This window comes from Berghia stephanieae, chromosome 1 (assembly GCF_034508935.2).
Source record: "Berghia stephanieae isolate SIO BIC M18660-M18661 chromosome 1, UCSD_Bste_1.3, whole genome shotgun sequence".
Lineage (NCBI taxonomy): Eukaryota > Metazoa > Mollusca > Gastropoda > Nudibranchia > Aeolidiidae > Berghia > Berghia stephanieae.
In genome coordinates this window covers 68,823,258-68,844,316 of record NC_088360.1, presented here as the reverse complement: position 1 = coordinate 68,844,316, position 21,059 = coordinate 68,823,258, and the positions used below count along the sequence as shown (strand labels likewise).

Genomic DNA, 21,059 nt, shown 5'->3' with positions numbered 1-21,059 from the left:
CGATATTCTCTGCATCCTTCTCAAACACCACATTTCAAAAGCTTCAATGTTCTTTTGTGTTTCTGCATTTGTGGTCCAGCTTTCGCATCCGTATAACAAGATTGGCCACACGTAGCACTTCAAGACTCGGAATCTAATCCCGAACGACATCTGTTTGTTTTTCAAAATGTTTCCGAGGTCCATAAAGGCCTGTTTGGCTTGAGTTATTCTTGCTCGTATATATATATATATATATATATGTGCAAAAGTAACTTTACATTATTATATGCTTAATTACTATTGTTTAACCGTATGTTTGAGTCAAGAATCTTATATCACTATAAAGAGCATGCCTGCTTGGTCATATTGCAACCGGTCTATCATACCATGGAATGTAAACATTTTTATAAGGCAGTTTGATATTTCAACTTTGGAAATAACGCAAAAAGAGAATTATAAAGATTGTGACAGGGACAATCGTGTAAACAGAACCCTTTCGCACCAACATGCCCTGATTGAACATTGCCATGTTGTCTTGTACTGTTTACAAGTTACCTGCTATTTAAAACAAAAAATTTTTTTGTGAAATCATTTTGTAATTATTTTGATTTAAATTCTTTTATTGGTGAAAACATGCTGAAACTCAGCCTTGAAGAGAGCACATTTACTTGGCCATATTCGTGCTAAACGGTCAGTAAATGAGATTGCAAAGCTTTTCAATGTTAGAGCTACCTGCGATTCTCTTATGGTTAAAAAAAAAATGGGCATATGAGGGATCAAAGGTGGACAGATTAACCGCAAATAACAACGATGATTGTATATTTGCTTGACAAACAACCATTCCCTCTCTTATGCCTCTGACATCGATGTTGAAAACAACATTTCGAGATGGACAGTGTTAGGAAGACTTGCAACTGCTGGACTCAGAGCGAGGATGACTTCTGTGCAACCTCAACTAACTGAAAATAAGACCTTGGTGCTCGAGTGGCCTGCTGTAAATCCAGACCCCAATCTTATTGAGCACCTCTGAGATCTCCTCAAAACACCTAAAAGGGAACAATAGTGCCAAGCAAGGAATGCTTACGAGCTTTGGAACATCGTTGAAGACGGATGGAATGCGTCACATCAAACGATATATTCCCCCCTTCATAAACGCTACGGGGAGACTCACATAAGCAATGATTGGAAATCATATGACCATATGAAGTATTGACTTTTTTTGCATCAAATTTTTTCTCTTTTTTTTGAAGCTGTGAAACCCAACTTGTGTTCTTCGGGTTATCGTTACTTTTATGATTATGCATGTATGCTGACGAAATTTACCTCACGTATATTTAAGATATTGCTCGATTCTGTGATAAAACTTTTATCCAATTTCATTTCTTAAAACTCAAATGAATTAACTCAAAACGAATGTAAAGTTACTTTTGCACATGTTGTAAAAACATTCCTAAGGACCATAGAATTGTTTTTAATGAAGGAAACTGAAGAAAATCATACTTAATTCATGATCAATATGTTCACTTTGAACTTTTTCCAAATATAACATTTTTAGATCCAATAAAATTATATAAATATATATTGACATGTTCTCTGACAGTAATGTGTCTGTGTAGTAAATTCATGTCTTACCTGTAATCTCTCCATCTCTTTCCTTTCCGCTACCAACGAGACAGGATCTGAAAGAATTGTGGCAGTCACAACACCTTTGTTTGCAGGATGTTGGTTGTTGTTTTTGAGTTCTTGGTTTTGATTGGTCAGACTTACTATAATTTCATCCTTGACAGCAAGAGTCTGCTGGAACATGGAGATTTGTTCTCTCAACTCTTTTAAGGCATTAGACTCAACTCTGGTAAAGTATGCAAAGAAATAGTAATGAAATAATAGTTACATTTTGACTGTATCCATCATCATCGGATTTTTAAAAATGTATTTTGAAGTAAAAATGACCAAAAAACAAACAAAATTTAAGTTTTTCACTGTTAAAACATGAAAGCTGAATCACAATCTTTGACGGAAGCAAATAATTTAAGTCAAATTTTAAAAATAAGACTTTACATTGAATTTTCAGCATCAAGTCATCCTGACAAATTGTTATAATGACGTGATTAGTAAATTTTAGATTATTTAATACACACTACTTATGAATCCATTCATTTAAATCATCACCTCATTTTCTGGTCCAGGTCATTTTTTTCCTCCAGGATGGCCGCCATGCTATGTTCAAGCTCCACCACGTGTTTATCCTTCTGCTGCAACACAAGTATCAAGGACTCCTCCTCCATCCCCTCACACTCTTTCCTGGAATAAGAATTCCTCTAGATCATTTTGGGCCTTTACTCTTCTTGGACCAATATCAAAAACAATAGTAAATATAGAAGAAAGCAGTGATCCAAAGGCTAGAATTTCTTTATCACCTACTTTATTCTTTTAAAGCTACTACTTTCATTTTTATTGACGGTTTTTTTGTTTTTATTTTACCCCTGAATATAGAAAAATAATTAGGAGTAAGAACCTCGGAAATTCACATTATTTTTTTTTTATATACAACTGCTGGTATCAAACTTCTAAGCAATATTAAAAACCTTTAAAGATGCACTAATGACTGCAAGGAAGTTGCTATAATTTTTCTCGTTTTGGAAAAGCAACATCAACAGTAAAGCTCAGACTGACTGTGTCGGTCGGTTTATATGAAGATTGAGATAAAAAGAGAAATGCTATAAAGCTTATGTTAGACCAACACTTGAATATAACAGGACGGTATGGGATTGCTATCACTCCTCTAAAATTATGGAAATAGAATCCATCCAACAAAGAGCTATAAAATTCGTTCAACAAAATCCGAGAAACAAATCAAAGCCATATATTATGACACCCTATTTGGAACCATTGAAGGAAAGGAGAGAGAAGAATAAACTAAATGTATTTTACAACGGCAGAAGTCAGGTTACCATTATAGGGCCTCCAACTGAACAAGAGGAAACTTAGCAAATTTATATTGCCAGAATCTAGAGTGGACTGCCACCTTCACTCGTTCCTGTTCTCAACTATAAGACCGTGGAACAGTTTGGTTAGCTCCCAGTAAAACAATTGTGAATGCTGAGCTGGTGAGTCTTCCACGAGGAAGTTTCAGCTGCAAGAGGAAGAAAAAGAATAAGGAGGAGGAGAAGAAGAACAAGAAGAACAAGAAGACTAAGAAAAACAAGAACAAGAAGAAAAATGGTTTATTTTCACCTTCAATGATTAACTCATTGACGATGTGTCAGACAAATACGTCTGACAGGCTAAGTTAGCTAGCAAACGCATTGGACATATAGATCTGACTGGGTTTTCATTTACTTTGCTATGACTGAGCCTTTCTAATTGATATGAAAGTGAAAAATAAATGAAAACTTACTATTCGTTTACTTTTTTTAAAGTGTATAATTTTTTTTCAATTAAATAAATCAAACCATTTTCAGTAATTTCATTTACTTATTTCACAAATCTAAATTCGACAGAGTTCTGGTGAATAGTTTGTAAAGACAGGTATCTTCAAAGCAAACTTACAATCTTCTTGAACTCCTTCAGGGAGGTTGGTTTTGACATCGAATACCATCTAATTCATTGATTTTCTGACAAATAAGAAGTTAGTTAAGAAGAAGACAAGTATACTCTCCCTCTTATGAATAGATTCGGAGCCAGCATGGGCAGTGGACAACTTGGAAAAATGCCCTCCAAAGAAGTCTTACTTTGAACGACCTGTGGCATATAACACCACTAAGGATAAGCTTCATTCTGAAATCAGTGTAAGACCTCCTGTCATCAAAATCGAATTTGGCAAAATGGAAAAAACAGAAGACGCGCATAGACCCTAAACAAAGAGAGACAAACAACTGAACATGTCCTCAGCTCATGTAAAATTGTCCTTGGAAAAGGTAGATATACGTGGAGACACAACAAGATAAGAGATTGTAAAGTTTATGCGACGATTTTTATTACCATTTCTCTAAGCTCTAAACCCCAAAACAATGCATGAAAAACAGTGATTTGGAACAAATGGGTATGATAGTAAAATAGTGCCCTCAAATCTTTACCTTGTCAAGACCTGTTGTCTCATGTAATCCCCTTCTTTCTGCAAAAGTCTAACAATCTCTCGATGTGCTGCAAGCTCATCCTCTGAGGCTTTCAAGTCTTCCTTCAGAGACAGAATGTCTTCTCCCATCTGTGAATTATATAAGTCAATAACATTTGTTTTTTGGGGGTTTTTCCCCCTTATATTTAAGTTTCTTCAAAAAAGAAATTTGCGAATTTGAAAAAAGGGTGAGAGTGGTACATTTTCTTCTAGTATCCTGTTGCATCAATCTTATGTCATGAATATTTTGTGCAATGTATTACATAATTATTTCTTATTCAATATACGTCATACAGAGTGTTTTTTTTTATTATTGACACATTTCAGGTTCAAGTATCTCGAAAGCTATGTAAGATTTCATGAAAGGGTTTTTTGCCATATATTCAGAATTTATTCAAGTTTTGATTGATATAAGTTTTAAGAATGTGCGCCCTTTGGTAGCTGAGCTATGGCATCATCTGTAGAAAAGGTAATTTTGACATAAATCTTAATTTATTTTTGCCTTGTCCGACGTGATTCTTAAAACTTAATTCATTTTACACGTCACTCTAAGAATATCAACTTGGAACATTGCCTTGGCACTATTAAATTATTTTGTGTATGACATCATCACGGACTGTACTGATGATTACAATAGCATTTTGAGATTTGACGCAAGTATGGAACTCCCCTTCACTGGAATTTAAAGGTGAAGGAATTTTTAAATGGACAGTTCCCAAACGATGGATCGACCAAGATGGTCCAATTTCTTGGCCTCCAAGATCACCTAATCTAACCACACTTGACTATTTTTTTTATGGGAATATGTGGAGAGCAGACTATTTAGAACCCCCGTGAGAGACATGTGTCACCTGAAGACAAAATAAGAGAAGCCTTTCGCTCTGTCACAAAACTCATGCTGCAAATGATGTGTGACAAACTGGAGAGAAGCTTGCAGTTTATCATTTAAAATGGTGGTGGTCATGTCAATCAAAACTTAAATAAATTCTGCATCTATGGCATAAAACTGTTTGATGAAATCTTACATAGCTTTGGAGTTATTCAAACTTGAAATGTGTCAGTAATTTTTAAAAACACACTGTGCATTTCGTTGTTATGCATTTTCCAATAAATTAACACCTTTAATAATATAAGAAACAGAAATAGACAAAGAAATAAAGTATAAAGGAAATGAAGAAGGAACTGTTGATGATAAAATATCATTTAAAAACTCACCACATGACATCGACTGCAAATCACATTTGATTGATCTGAAGTACTTTCACTTCCAACATCAAGAGATTTACTTGGTCCAAGAGAAGAACGAAAGTTTCCCTTGTCCCGAACGTTGTCCTTCATCATTTTAAACTTACTGCCCAAGGCAGACATTAAACGAGATCGGCCATTGGGCTGAGAGCTTGAGGGACTAACAACCGAGGAGCTTGGAGGAGAGGAAGGTGGGGATTTCATGGTTTGACTTGGAATTTGTATGGGGTAAACTTTTGATTTTGGCTGACCAGACACATTGGCTTGTTTTGAATGACTAGATGATTTTGATTGGTTATTATTGTCAGAATAATCGTATGCATCAATAGATTTATCAGCCTGCTGGGGGAGAGACAAGGCATCTGATTGGGCAGTAGGGGTTGGGGTGGTTGAGAACTCTGGTGGTACATGCCACTGTGAGTTGCCTGATGGCAGTGTAAAGGGGAAATCAGGGGGTGATGGGTGGTCGTCAATCACTGTCCATTCCTCGTTTTTGTTTTGGTGATAGCGAACATTCTTTCCTGAGAGATCACAGAAAGGAAATAGACATTATCACACTACTCATTAAAAAAAAAAAAAAAAAAAGTTTCGACGTTGAAAAAACGTATACAGTTAAAAATTCTAGGGAAAATTACCAGAGGCAACTGAAGGCACGTTATGATCTGATTTTGCATCACTAGAGACGAAACATGATACCATAAGTTTCTGTGAATAGGTTGTGTCACACAGCAGTGAATTCTCACAGAAACTTATGGTATCATGTTTTGTCTCCAGTGGTGCAAAATCAGGATCATAAAGTGCCTTTAGTTGCCTCTGGTATAGTTTTCCCTAGAATTTTTAACTGTATACGTTTTTTCAACGTCGAAATTTTGGTGTTTTGATTTCAAATTCTAAGAAATGTATCTGTTGATTGAATGTAAAGATATGAAAATGTTTATATTTTTGAATAAATTTACCTTTCAAATGATATATATAATAGAACATAATGCTTGGATTATATATAATATATATATATATATATATATATATATATATATATATATATATATATATATATATATATATATATATATTACTACTTAGAAACCACAATATTTGAGGGCAGATAAAGGATACTATAAACAAGCACTCATCTATTTCATTTATTGTTATACTCCCATACTGTGGATCTTATCATAGATCGAGATGATTCTTTTGAACCATCAATGATCAAAATCACTTTTAGCAATAGCTAATTATATTCATTTAATGTTTGTTTTGTTTTGTTTTTTAAAGGGATTTACGGCACTTGCAACACATTTAGGTCATATCAGCGCCAGTAAAAAGGAAGAAAATGGGATAATAAAAACATTCTCGATGTACAATTAAAAGGAATTGAAGAAAAAGTAAGATAAAGGGGAATGGTTCAAATAGGGAACAGATGTAGATTTCAAGAGAACACTATCGGTGTACTTAGTTTGAGATCACCTTAAAGTCTCACCCAGACACCAGCACAAGAACCCACTAAGAGGAACACACTCAAATGTTCACAAATCATATGTTAAAAATAAAAAATAACTACATAACAGAGAGATGATTTACAAGGGAAAAAAATATCATCTCCCAAAACTATAACTATACATTCGACTGTTTTCCTCCCAGCCAAGGTCTATGGTCATAGTCAGGACAAAACTAAGTAATCTCATTCCAAGACAAAGACAGAAAGCAATTGGAAAACAAGTATAGGGGTATAGAAGACACAGCAAGTACCTCCCTACCCACTATGGGAGGTAGGGAACCCCACCCAGAAATTAATTTAAGAAAGGTTTACAAATTACTCATGTATTAATCTGTGAAGAATAGTTTTAAGTTTTTTAGATTTGCCAGTCACTCTGTGCTTGATGATAAAAATGTAACATTGGCAGTATGGAACAATATTGATCTCCAACCCAAAGAATAGATATAATACATAAATCTAACAATGAATAACTGAATGGGACAAAGTCAAGTTTTTACAACCATCCACCAAAACGTACCTATTGTTAGAGAGTCTGGGCGCCGAAATGATGACATGGATCTGCGTATCTCGTCCCGGAGATTGAGTAGTGACCAGGGTTTCCCTGCTTCTTTATTGGCCTGGAATTCTCGCTCTTCATTTAGATCTGGATTGTCCGATGGAGAAGCCTCACTCTCTGTACCATCTCCAGCAAGTAGACCACTGGCTATTTGTTTCTAAACCAAAAGGGATATAAATATAAAATATAAAAGAAATATAAGATGATAAAAACAGGGCTGTATAAAGGTCATAATTGTAACAATGAATTTTGTTAGTATGAATTCATAAAATAAAATGATATGAGGTGAAAATGGAGAAATAAAGGAGGAGAGGAGGAGGAAGAGGGCAAGGATGAGGAGGAGAAGGGCGAGGATGAGGAGGACGAGGAGGAGGAGAAGGAAGCGGTGGTCGTGGTGAAGGCGGACAAGGGGGTGTAAACGAGGGGAGTGGATTGCAAGAGAGGTAAGCAATGGAACGGCATGAGGTAGGGCATGGCAAGAGAGAGAAAATTAAATCGAGACAAATTTTTAAAAACCCATGTAAGTAACAATAACATTTTTTAACAAGAAAGAAAGAAAGGGCTTCAGAGGGGTAACAGATGTATGATTAAATTTACTGGGCTGAAAACAGTGGTTTCTTATCCCTATTGGGGGGAAGGGGGTAAAAAACCTTAGTCAAAACAATAACCTTTCTGCCTGTTAGAATCTGGTGTAAATCTTCTGTAATATTGGATCTCCTATGGTTAAATTCCCTTCTCTTTCTCTGTAAAGCCTCTAACCAGTAGAGCATGTGGACACGGTCCTCTGCTTCCAGTACGTACAGTTTATCATCGAATCTGCGAAAGTTATAAATTGTTGGAATGAACTTGTGGAATAATGATAATACACTTAAATAATATGATTCAACTTCAAAAGATAATGTTAGCCCGCCATGATACCTTGTTATGTAGTATAACATCTAGTATAACATCGGCAGCCAACGGTTATAATAAATAAACATAATAATAATAATAATAATAATAATAATAATAATAATAATAATAATAATAATAATAATAATAATAATAATAATAATAATAATAATATAATAATAATAATAATAATAATAATAATAATAATGATGATGACGATGGATGATGATGATGATGATGATGATGATGATGATGATGATGATGATGATGATGATGATGATGATGATGATGATGATATGATGATAGATGATGATGATGAAATAATAATAATAATAATAATAATAATAATAATAATAATAATAATAATAATAATAATAATAATAATAATAATAATAATAATAACAGATCTTTATTGTCCATAAATATGGCGATTTGTCATTTAGTTACATTTGTAACGTTATATGACTACTACTACAACTACTACTACTACTACTACTACTACTACTACTACTACTACTACTACTACTACTACTACTACTACTACTACTACTACTACTACTACTGCTGCTACTACTACTACTACTACTACTACTACTACTATTACAGCTAATACAATTATTACTACTACTACTACTACTACTACTACTACTACTACTACTACTACTACTACTACTACTACTACTACTACTACTACTATTACAGCTAATACAATTATTACTACTACTACTACGACTGCAACAATTACTACTATTACTACTACTACTACTACTACTACTACTACTACTACTACTACTACTACTACTACTACTACTGCTACTGCTGCTACTACTACTACTACTACTACTACTACTACTACTACTACTACTACTACTACTACTACTACTACTACTTCAACTACTACTACTACACGACTACAACAATTACTACTACTACTACTACTACTACTACTACTACTACTACTACTACTACTACTACTCTACTACTACTACTACTACTACTATACTACTACTACTACTACACGACTACAACAATTACTACTACTACTACTACTACTACTACTACTACTACTACAACTACTACTACTACTAAAACTACTACCACTACAACTTTTACTACTACTTAACCCATTTGATCATCTTGGAGAACAACAAAGAATTTATGAGAGCTCGGATAATGATGAAATGATGAGAATAATAATAATAATAATAATAATAATAATAATAATAATAATAATAATAATAATAATAATAATAATAATAATAATAATAATAATAATAATAATAATAAACAGATCTTTATTGTCCATAAATATGGCGATTTGTCATTTAGTTACATTTGTAACGTTATATGACTACTACTACAACTACTACTACTACTACTACTACTACACTACTACTACTACTACTACTACTAACTACTACTACTACTACTACTACTATTACAGCTAATACAATTACTACTACTACTACTACTACTACTACTACTACTACTACTACTACTACTACTACTACTACTACTATTACAGCTAATATAATTATTACTACTACTACTACGACTGCAACAATTACTACTATTACTACTACTACTACTACTACTACTACTACTACTACTACTACTACTACTACTACTACTACTACTACTACTACTACTACTACTACTACTACTACTACTACTACTACTACTACTACTACTACTACTACTACTACTACTACTACTACTTCAACTACTACTACTACACGACTACAACAATTACTACTACTACTACTACTACTACTACTACTACTACTACTACTACTACTACTACTACTACTACTACACGACTACAACAATTACTACTACTACTACTACTACTACTACTACTACTACTACTACTACTACTACTACTACTACTACTACTACTATAACTACTACTACTACTAAAACTACTACCACTACAACGTTTACTACTACTTAACCCATTTGATCATCTTGGAGAACAACAAAGAATTTATGAGAGCTCGGATAATGATGAAATAGTTTAATTGCTTTTAATGCTGCTTCGATTAATATTTTATGATACAATATATATAGTATACTGAAACAGGATCCGTGTGTCCTCGGTTTATTTAGCCTCTTTTTGGGAACAAGCGTGTTGACAGTTCATCATAAATGTGTGATCGTTAGATATGATCACTCATTCTTTTCCTATTATCATCCAACATGCGTGTAATATCAAATGGGTTTTGTTTTTTTGTTTGTTTTTTTTAAACGGAGGGTAAAATTTAATAAAACAACGGAAAGGATGGTCTGTATAGCTTTTGTTATTATTACCACAATAAACATGTATGTAGTCTAGATAGGTTGTTCCAATTATGAGGGGTCGATCAATTGGAACGCCACTTTATTGGAACGATTTCTGCATAACGATGCTGTTCAAATTAAGCGGATTTCCAACGGAGCTATAGTTCTGGACATTATCAACAAATAGGAGAGTATGGAGAGACAACAGTACAGTAGTGATGACAGAACATCCTAAGCCTTTTCCATTTTCATCTTTTGGTTCGTATTTTTACGATCCCAGGCTGCAGACAGCCTCCACCGCTCGCTAGTCATAGTGGCGCATATTTTGCCGTATAAATGGTCATTTTTAACCAACTTTTGACGCAGCCCAACTTCTACGCTTTAGCTTTAAGTATATCATTCTGGTACACAAATTATATCACTTTCAAACGAAATCATAAATTGTTTCAATTTGGTCATGGTCTAATAATAATTATAGCTAGTTCGACTTGACAACAATAACTACTACTACTACTACTTCTACTACTTCTAATACTACTACTACTACTATACTACTACTACTACTTCTAATACTACTACTTCTACTATACTACTACTACTACTACTACTACTACTACTACTACTACTTCTACTACTTCTACTACTACTACTACTACTACTACTACTACTACTACTACTACATACTACTACACTACTACTACTACTACTACTACTACTACTACTAATAATAATAATAATAATAATAATATAATAATAATAATAATAATAATAATAATAATAATAATAATAATAATAATAATAATAATAATAATAATAATAAATAATAATAATAATAATACCACTGTTATTACTACTAATACCACTAATTCTTCCACGGCACCATCACTATAATTCGCAAAAACATCATCATTATTATGTAATGTGTACGAACCCTAGTCTTTTTTTTATTTTTTTATTTTTTTTTTTGGTCAAGCTTTAAGCCTTTACTACATGTTGGATGGACTTTAAATTTTGCATAGAAATCGTTTCATTGTATACTATGGTCCTTTTGTATTTTTAAACAAAGTACTGGATATGATTATAATTTTGCAGGTATTGCTTTTTTTTTTTAATTCTTTCGTGGAAACGGCATAGGTAAGCTTCGGCATTTTGAATCTTGAATCACCGTAAGGTATGTAAATTTTTAAATTTTGTTTTTAAAGGTTCATGTCTAGATACAAATAATATTATATTTGAAAGAACGTAGAATGTGTATCGTCTAAAAATAACTTTTGCGTCAATATACAAATTGGATTTTATTTTAAACCCTCATTGCTTAACTCAACTTAATCTTCTATTCACGATACAGGTTCGTATTCGTACTTTCCTTGTAAAAATGTGGCAATAACTAGAACATTTGCGGGAAACAAACGTAAGAAATTGAGATAATTGGCCCAGGATTGTAAATTTGGCCTTTGTAATGCAAACCCTTATAATAAGTTATTGTTGTCAGACTCGACCCCTGGTACATTAAACAACCGGACCTCTTGTGACTTGTACTGTGACCACAGCACACGACCTGAGACAATGAATAGTGTCCACACTTTGCTGCTCAAATGGTCAGGCAACATCACTACCTTTCTATTTAACGATCGAAATTCTTGTAATAAGACACGCCTAATATCAATTTGATTTTAAACTGTGTTAATGTTATTAAAGTAGCATGTCTCCATGTACCTACATACGAGCGTTGACTGAAAAGTCTTGCCTCCTCCTTCATAATTTCTAAACAAATCGATCAACAAATATTATACATCAAATGAAAGCTAATGGTCTGAGTCAACACATGTGCATCAACGATGTACTGGTTGTAGCGACGCGTCGACGTAAAATGTTACGTCTTTTCATCTAAACAACATGCGAGGACCCAATGTTATTTTGTAACCTAAAATATCAATAATGAGATATTGTACTTTTCCAATGAAATCCCTCCTTCCGCAATGTCACATCGTTTTATTGAGACATTTCATCTACTATCATCTGATTATGACAGGCTGACACAGTGATGGGTCGACCACAACGAAATTGATCTTGAAGACGTTGTTTCTGTTGGATTGCTGCCATTCCAACTTCTGACCCACCGCCTCACAATTCTCACATCAACAGAAGCATCACTGTAGACATTTTTCAAACGTCCCTGAATGTTTATCGGTGAAGTCCCCTTCAGCGCTAAGAAACTCAGTAACCACACGCTGTTTCAAAACAATTTCCTAATTTTGTAACATTTTCGCCGACATTCAATAATAACCGTAAGTAACGGTTTGGCAAATTGCTCACGTATGTGCCAAAGGAGGCAATTGTAGCTTGGCAATTTCAAAGTGATATAATAAGCAAACCTGTGTAAAATTTGATATGCCATTGCAATTAGGAAGGGCACGACTTTTAATTCAAGCCTCGTACTCGTATATTTCTTTCATAGCCTTTAGAGTTAAAGATATTCCGTAGCAAACCAAGGGCATTCTACTAGTTTAAAAAATAAGTCACAGTCAAGAAGTATAAGCTTTCTTTCTATTATAATCCAAAACACCAGATATGCTTCCCCTTACGCTTATTTATGAACCGGAGTGTCACAAGCGGAATTGAATTCTAGATAATAATTAAACAACATGAACTTGAATCCTATTAGTTTGCTATCGGGAGTATCTTTGATTTTACTAAATCCCCCCCCCCCCCCCCCCCCCAATCTCCTCCACATGTCCTGTCCTACATGTTAAGTGTTGCTTTGGGGACCCTTGTAAAACGCTCTGGGCACGTTTAGTGTATATTGCGCGATATGAATGCTCTAGGATTGTTTTTGTCTTTTACTTCTTGTTTTATGAATTTAGTATTAGTATTAGGTTTAAATAAGTAAGTTGGTATAATGAAATATGATTTCCGTAAATGGTTCATGTCTGCTTTTTTTTTAACCCACATCTTTCCATTATGTCTTTGTACCTGAAACCAACAGAATAGAAGAAAGGCTTTTGCCTAAGCATTAAGTGTCAAGTCTCATCTTACAGGTTGGATCAGACAATGACTCTGACAAAGTCTTGTCTCCACAAAGCCGTCGAAAGGTTTAATTAAAACCATGTCACTTCAAGGCATAAAGATGCGGAAGTAAATGTGACATAAGAGGTAGATAAGTGTATATTAAGCGTTTCAAACATCCATTAAATAATGAAGAAACACACACATACGCAAACATCACACACACACACACACACGCGCGCGCGCGCACACACACAAAGACATTCACGCACTCACAACAAACATAACAAGACAATTTGGATAATGACCTTCATTTTTTACTTCCCTTATGGCACTGCTATCTTGTCATCGTTTTGTGTGAAGAAGAAGAAGAAGAAGAAGAAGAAGAAGAAGAAGAAGAAGGAGAAGAAGAAGAAGAAGAAGAAGAAGAAGAAGAAGAAGAAGAAGAAGAAGAATGACGGCGACGACAAATTCGATGATGATGATGATGATGATGATGATGATGATGATGATGATGATGATGATGATGATACTTTTGTGTTTGTTTGTTGTTGTTTTGTTGGAGTTTGTTTTGTTTTTTTGTTTTGTTTTTGTTGTTTGTTTGTTTTTTTAGTTTCTTTTTTGGCCATCAAAGTTTTGTTTCAAATATCAAAGAAGCATGACCCCAATTTGTCACAAATTATTAAATCTGAGACCACAATAGTGATCACGGGTCCGGATAGCTCAGCTGGTAGAGCTTTCGCTTCACACATAAAGGTATCGAGATCGATACCAGGTACGGTAAGTCGTTTTTTTTTTAATCTCCCTGTCCACCCAGCTGGGTCTCTTAGATCTGGCGGAAAGCACTTTATAGCTTTATACGCATGTCGGTATAATGAGATTTTACTGTAAATAAATGATTATATTATTGTAGTTTGCACTGGTGTATAGGATATCCTTGTCGGTTGTCAGTAACATGTAACCCTTCCGTTGTCAGTTAATTAGTTTTCCTAATATTATAATTTCCTTCCCTGTACCAGTGGAGAAATGATTATGTTGCTGATTATATTATATAGAATGATGGTGGTGGCGGTTTATGATGATGATGATGATGATGATGATGGTTTATGGTGATGATGATGATGATGATGATGATGATGATGATGATGATGATGATGATGATGATGATGATGATGATGATGATGAGGATGATAACAATAATAATAACAATAATAAGAAGAAGAAGAAAAAGAAGAAGAAGAAGAAGAAGAAGAAGAAGAAGAAGAAGAAGAAGAAGAAGAAGAAGAAGAAGAAGAAGAAGAAGAAGAAGAAGAAGAAGAAGAAGAAGAAGAAGAAGAAGAAGAAGAATGACGGCGACGACAAATTCGATGATGATGATGATGATGATGATGATGATGATGATGATGATGATGATGATGATGATGATGATGATGATGATGATGATACTAAATTCCCTTTATTACTTTTCGTCATCATCATCTTGAGGGGAAAATTCCATTAAGGTCTATTCTTAAGGAAGATTGAAAAAAACCTAGACGTCTTGCGTCACCCACAATTCAGAGTCGCAAACTAAGACAATACGAGGTGACTTGCTAGAGGTCACACAAAAGAAGAAGAAGAAGAAGAAGAAGAAGAAGAAGAAGAAGAAGAAGAAGAAGAAGAAGAAGAAGAAGAAGAAGAAGAAGAAGAAGAAGAAGAAGAAGAAGAAGAAGAAGAAGAAGAAGAAGAGGAGGAAGAAAAAGAAGAAGAAGAAAGAGAAGAAGAAGAAAGAGGAGGAGGAGGAGGAGAGAGAGATGGGAGGAGGATGGGAGGAAGAGGAGGAGGAAGAGGAGGAGGAAGAGGAGAGGGAGGAGAAGAAGAAGAAAAAGAAGAAGAAGAAGAAGAAGAAGAAGAAGAAGAAGAAGAAGAAGAAGAAGAAGAAGAAGAAGAAGAAGAAGAAGAAGAAGAAGAAGAAGAAGAAGAAGAAGAAGAAGAAGAAAAATAAGAAGAAGAAGAAGAAGAAATAACCTTGAGCAATATAGCAATATCCACTTAACGTGCACAAAGCGCTTTATTCATCAATTTGATTAGAATAACAATGTACTGTGAACATTAACATAGATCGAGACGAATATTTTGAGCCATCAACGATAATAAATGTCTGTAGATGCGCGCTAATGAATCTGGTAACAGGGAGACCAAAAGGCGATTCCCAACATCAAATAACTGATCATAATACCCTGGAAGATTTTATAAATAATCTTTTGAATCTAGGGGTGATAGAATTACCCATAATTTAAGAAATGTTTGCAAATTATTGGTATATCAATCAGTAAAAAAAAAATAATTTTATAATTTTTATATTTGTCAGTAATTCTGTGATCATTGGTAAAAATTAAATATTAAATAATAAATTTGAGTATCCTTTGGTATCATTATTATTATTATTATTATCATCATCATCATCATCATCATCATCATCATCATCATCATCATCATCATTATTATATATTATTATCATTATTATTATTATTATTATTATTATTATTATTATTTTATTATTATTATTTATTATTATTATTATTATTATTATTATTATTATTATTATTATTATCATATTCAGTTCTTTTTTTTTTTTTTTTTTGATCGTATTTTAACACTTCTTTACATTGGAGATCCGCCACTTTGTTTGTAAGGCACTATCTGCAGAGTGAAGGTTCCTCCTTAACCAATCTCATATTTTGTGTGTGTGTTGAACTGGCAATTTAGACTCGAGTCAGAATAGTCTCCCTTGGCTATTCCGACTCCAATGTGTGTAAATACAGACCCCCAGAACACCTCCCCCTTCCCCCCCCCCCCCCCCCCCCCCCCCCAAACATTATCAGAAAACTTCTTGTCAAATTATGACAAATAGATATTACTCTATCAGAGCTAGCAAAGTAGTCCGGTTAAATAAGAAAAAAAAACAATTATACACAATGCAATGGCTATGTTCACTGAAAGTTGCCAGTCATGTAGGGCGCCAGGCTGGATTCATAGGAGCCTTCAATTGCACCATAAATGTAGCCTGGGAGTAGGAAAAAAGCTGTGTGCCTATGCAATCGGTTAAGAAAAATATAAGAGGGCAGTGAATGAGTGAGCCTCCAGGGTAAAGAGAAGATGAAGAAGGTGGTGGAGGAGGAGGAGGAGGTCACAACTAGCTGACGACCATAGATATTTTACTCATGTAGTCTGATCTGACGAGAGACATAATTCCATTGGATAATCATATGAAAGTGTGTAAAATCATGAATATAAACATAGGGAGAATAGGAATAGGAATGCATGACTTTGTTGAAATGGAGAAAATGCAAAAACAATCTGGATAAATGAAGTGTCTGAATAGATTACGATCGAAACTTGAAAAATGGCATTAACTCTACACAAAACCTTTCACTTAGGTATAGATAACTGCCATTAATGAAACAATCATGAACCTATCCAACTACACATTCACAATGCCATAAATGTAGCCTGCCAATCTTTGAACCTAGCCTTGACCTACTCGACAGGATATGTTCAGGGCTCAGTGAACATAGCCACTGTGTATAGTATACACAAACATTTAGAAACCTGTGCTCAAAAATAATGAAATTTACATGTTCAGCTACTCAAAATACATACATGTATGATATTTTATTTCAGAAAGGTGAGTGGAGCGGGCACTTATGTTGATAATAACAAGAAATGGAGTGAGTAGGAAAGTGCCAAAAGACAATCGACAATTTTTTTTTTAATGGGGGCTCAAACCTGCGACCTTACTGGTACAATTCTGCTGACTGGGGAGAGCATGACTAACGTATGAGCTATCCACCACTCCAAAAAAAAAGGTGGTTTCAAACTCTATGTCTTTCTTGAGCCGCTCTACTCGACTTCTTGAGGTCACAGGTTCAACACACAAAAACGCCACAAAGTTTGTTGGCCAGCATTTAAGCTTAATAGCCAAAATTCTCAACACAAACATGTAACTGTAACATAGAAACGATTGAGATAGTGAGTATGCTCCGGTATTTGGGGTGAATTTTAATTCAGAAATGTTAGTGAGCAGTTATGTTGATAATAACAAGAAATGAAGTGAGTAGGAAATTGCAAGTAGAAGACAATTGAGAATTTAAAACATTATTTTATTAGCGACCATAAATGTTGGTGTTGTTCTAAAAATCGCTCGAAAATGCTTTACCTTATTTCGAAGAGTCCTGGTTTGTCCCTGTTGTTACTTGCATTGTAAGTGAATGACGAATTACATACATCGATTTCACCAAGGGGCAGAAGATCATGTGGTTGCCGATAATAGTGCAGTTTTCCTGTGTCCTCTCCATAAACAAACCAAACATTTTTAACATTTTTTCGAAATCCAAAACCAGTAAGTTTCAACCATCCTGATAATTTGAAATCAACTCCTTCTCTTTTGACATCAATTAGTGACCTCGACGGAGACTCAAAGGGAGATTCACTGCTTCCTACCGGAGAAATCATTTCAATGCTTGTTTCATCTTCCTCAACTGTTGCTTCTTTTGCGTCTATCTCCTCCATACTGCCATTTGTATCAAGTGATTCTTCGGTTACTTGATCATCGTCACTTTCTTCGGTCCCTCCCACTATTCGTGTCGCCATTTTACTCGATTTGTTTACTTCCTAGAATTGAGCTTATTACTCCATTTTTTTCAAAAGAGCTCCATTCCAATTCCTGGAGTTTCGCAATTTTAGTATGTCAATGTATGAGCAAACCCCGCTTCACCTTCTATGTAAAACTTATTGATATGTATGTCAAATAAACATACACCTACTGAATCTGCAAACCCCTTAGAAACATAAATGTAAATAAATGTATGTATATCCCAAAGAAATCAATAAGCCATGTACATGAACAGAACCATCTGTGCTGGATTGAAAACAGAGAATATAAAAAATGTAAAACAAATAAATACAGGAATCTACAGAGCTTTTTACACTAGTCTGGTTCTATGATTGGAGCAGTCTTTCATTTTCAACACCACCACCTTTCTCCCTCTCTCCGTGTGTTGATGTTATGCGTATAGGTAAAATACTCACATCTGCCCGCCGGATGAAACCTACCGACAAACAAGTATGGCCAGCGGCGTGAAGTCATCCCAATATGTAAAGGTACAGAGTTCAGAGATTGAAAAAAACTTACACTAATGAACGAATGAAGATGACGTCATTCCGCTCTTGTTTTTATTTTCAGATAGATCACCAGTTGGGGATAGTTCTCTCTAAAATTAATAATCAGACTATATATATATATATATATACGTTAAAGGTTACGCATAGTTTTGTATGTTGGTATGTTTCTTTTGGCGGGCAAATATTGTGAGAATTTTATCTAATTGCATGGCATTAATAAGAAATGGTACTTTTAAAAAAAAAAAGAAATTTTATTTGCTCTCTCTCTCTCTCTCTCTCTCTCTCTCTCTCTCTCTCTCTCTCTCTCTCTCTCTCTCTCTCTCTCTCTCTACCTCTCTCTCTGTCACACAAACACACACACACACACACACACACATACACATAGGCATAAACATCATCATCATTGCCTTTTTCACCCTGGGTCAGGGTATAGGCCACAGACAAACAGTTTCCATCCTTCTCTATCCTGAGCCAACTTTTTTATCTCATTCCAGGTCTTACCACTTCTCTGTATATCAGCTTCTTTAATTCTTCTCCATGTTCCTCGTGGCCTTCCCCTTGATCTTCTGCCCTGAGGGTTCCAGTCCAATGACGCAATTCGAAGCTGCTTGTTTGGCGAAGACGTCATCGGGTCAGCAGAGTCCTTTCGGCTTTGTCTGTTGTCCTTCATAAATTCTGTAATTCCAGAAACTCTTCGGTCGCCCAAGCTAAAAAAAGAATTTAGTTTGTCTGTCTGTGTTTCTGTAACGGTTTGAGTTTAACGGAAAGGGGTGTTAACCCTTTGCCAACCCCCAACCTGGAGGACCAGGTGACTCAAAGATGGGGGAATCACACACCATTAGTCGCCTTTTACGACACGCTGGCTTGGCGTTGGGCTATTCTTGACCCTCTCAGTTGAGGGACCCCGGACACCACACGGGGCATAAACATGCTAACAATAAAATAATCGGTTGCCATAGCACAGAAATCTTATCAAACACGTATCTTATAGGTATCTGAATTGCATGTCGTTTCCTTTTCCTTCGACATTGTTCTCTGTCGTAATTTCGGATAATTGATGTTATAAATAGGACCGGTGGCGTTACCCTACTGACACACACACACACACACACACACACACACACATGCACACACACATACACAACAAAGACCCGAGTGACATAAACTGCATTCTTTCTACAATAAAAGAGATACCGTGAGTGGCCTCCCACTCCCTGCCAGGGCACCTTGGTCTTGGTCCATCTATTAACAGCAGTTAGCTTTGGCCACCGTTCGCAAACGCAAATTATGCTCTTTATATATATTTTAATATATATATATATATATATATATATATATATATATATATATATATATAATATATATATATATATATGACTTACTGACTTAAGGTCTCTCGCCTCCTAATCATCCGACCGGGACGCCTCGGCTGCCTCTCTAATCATCTGTGTCATTTCCTTCCACAGTTCACGGTCTTTTGCTGTGGATGCTAAGTTCATTAGGTCTTCCTTTGATTTTAATTCTTTGTTATTTTGAAGGCGATTTAGGTCTCTATTGAGGACAGTGTGAATTGACGTGGGTGGTCTATCTTGATATTTCTTGTGTCCAGATGGGGTGAAAAAAAGTATTCATGGCTTTATTAACTGGTATATTATCATCTCTTCTGAGTATATGCCCAAAACGCCGTCATCTTGCCTCCAGTATTTAAATGGATAAGGGTCTTTCATTGCATTTCATACATGTTTTATTGCCTATTTTTGTGGGGTATCGTATATTCAGGACTCTTTTCAGTTGTTTTCTATGGAATCTGTCTAATCTTTGCTCTTCGGTTCCAGTCAGTGCCCATATTCCGCAGTTGTATATAAGCACGGATTTTACAAGGGTTGTGTATAATTTGATTTTAGTGTTTATTTTCATTTTATCTTTTCTAATCCATATATGTAATCATTTATTTAGTGCAGCCGTCGATAAACATTGTATTCTTACTACGTCTTCATTGTCTCCTATTAATGATCCTACTTTTTTCGTGGCTCTCCTTTCATCTTTCTTCCTTGACAGTAATGTTACATCTGTTTTGACAGTTTTAACGGAAAGTTGGTGATTTTGTAAAGCTCTTTGCATGTCATTTACATGGACTTGTTCGTGAATATATATATATATATATATATATATATATATATATATATATATATATATATATATATATATATATATATTATTGTTTTCATTTGAATAATAAATTAAATCTACATACAAAAGTTTTGCTGTACAGAGTTTTAGACAAGAGCATCCATTGAGCTTGGGGGTCCCGATTGCTCAGTTGGTGG

The 21,059-nt window shown here is 34.8% G+C and overlaps 1 protein-coding gene across 1 annotated transcript in view; it reads right to left on the bottom strand.

Annotated features, from left to right (window-relative positions):
- Window positions 1-18,230, bottom strand: part of LOC144980333 (TBC1 domain family member 2B-like) — a 59,821-nt gene extending 41,591 nt beyond the window's left edge. Inside the window, exons 1-7 of the mRNA XM_078927998.1 lie at window positions 17,768-18,230; window positions 8,061-8,208; window positions 7,354-7,549; window positions 5,309-5,859; window positions 4,056-4,183; window positions 2,149-2,280; window positions 1,612-1,828 (exon numbers count right to left, since the gene is read on the bottom strand). Of these exons, the coding sequence (XP_078784124.1) occupies window positions 1,612-1,828; window positions 2,149-2,280; window positions 4,056-4,183; window positions 5,309-5,859; window positions 7,354-7,549; window positions 8,061-8,208; window positions 17,768-18,201 (1,806 nt within the window). The 5' untranslated portion in view covers window positions 18,202-18,230. The remainder of the gene's footprint in view (window positions 1-1,611; window positions 1,829-2,148; window positions 2,281-4,055; window positions 4,184-5,308; window positions 5,860-7,353; window positions 7,550-8,060; window positions 8,209-17,767) is intronic.
- Between the last annotated feature and the right edge of the window lie 2,829 nt (window positions 18,231-21,059).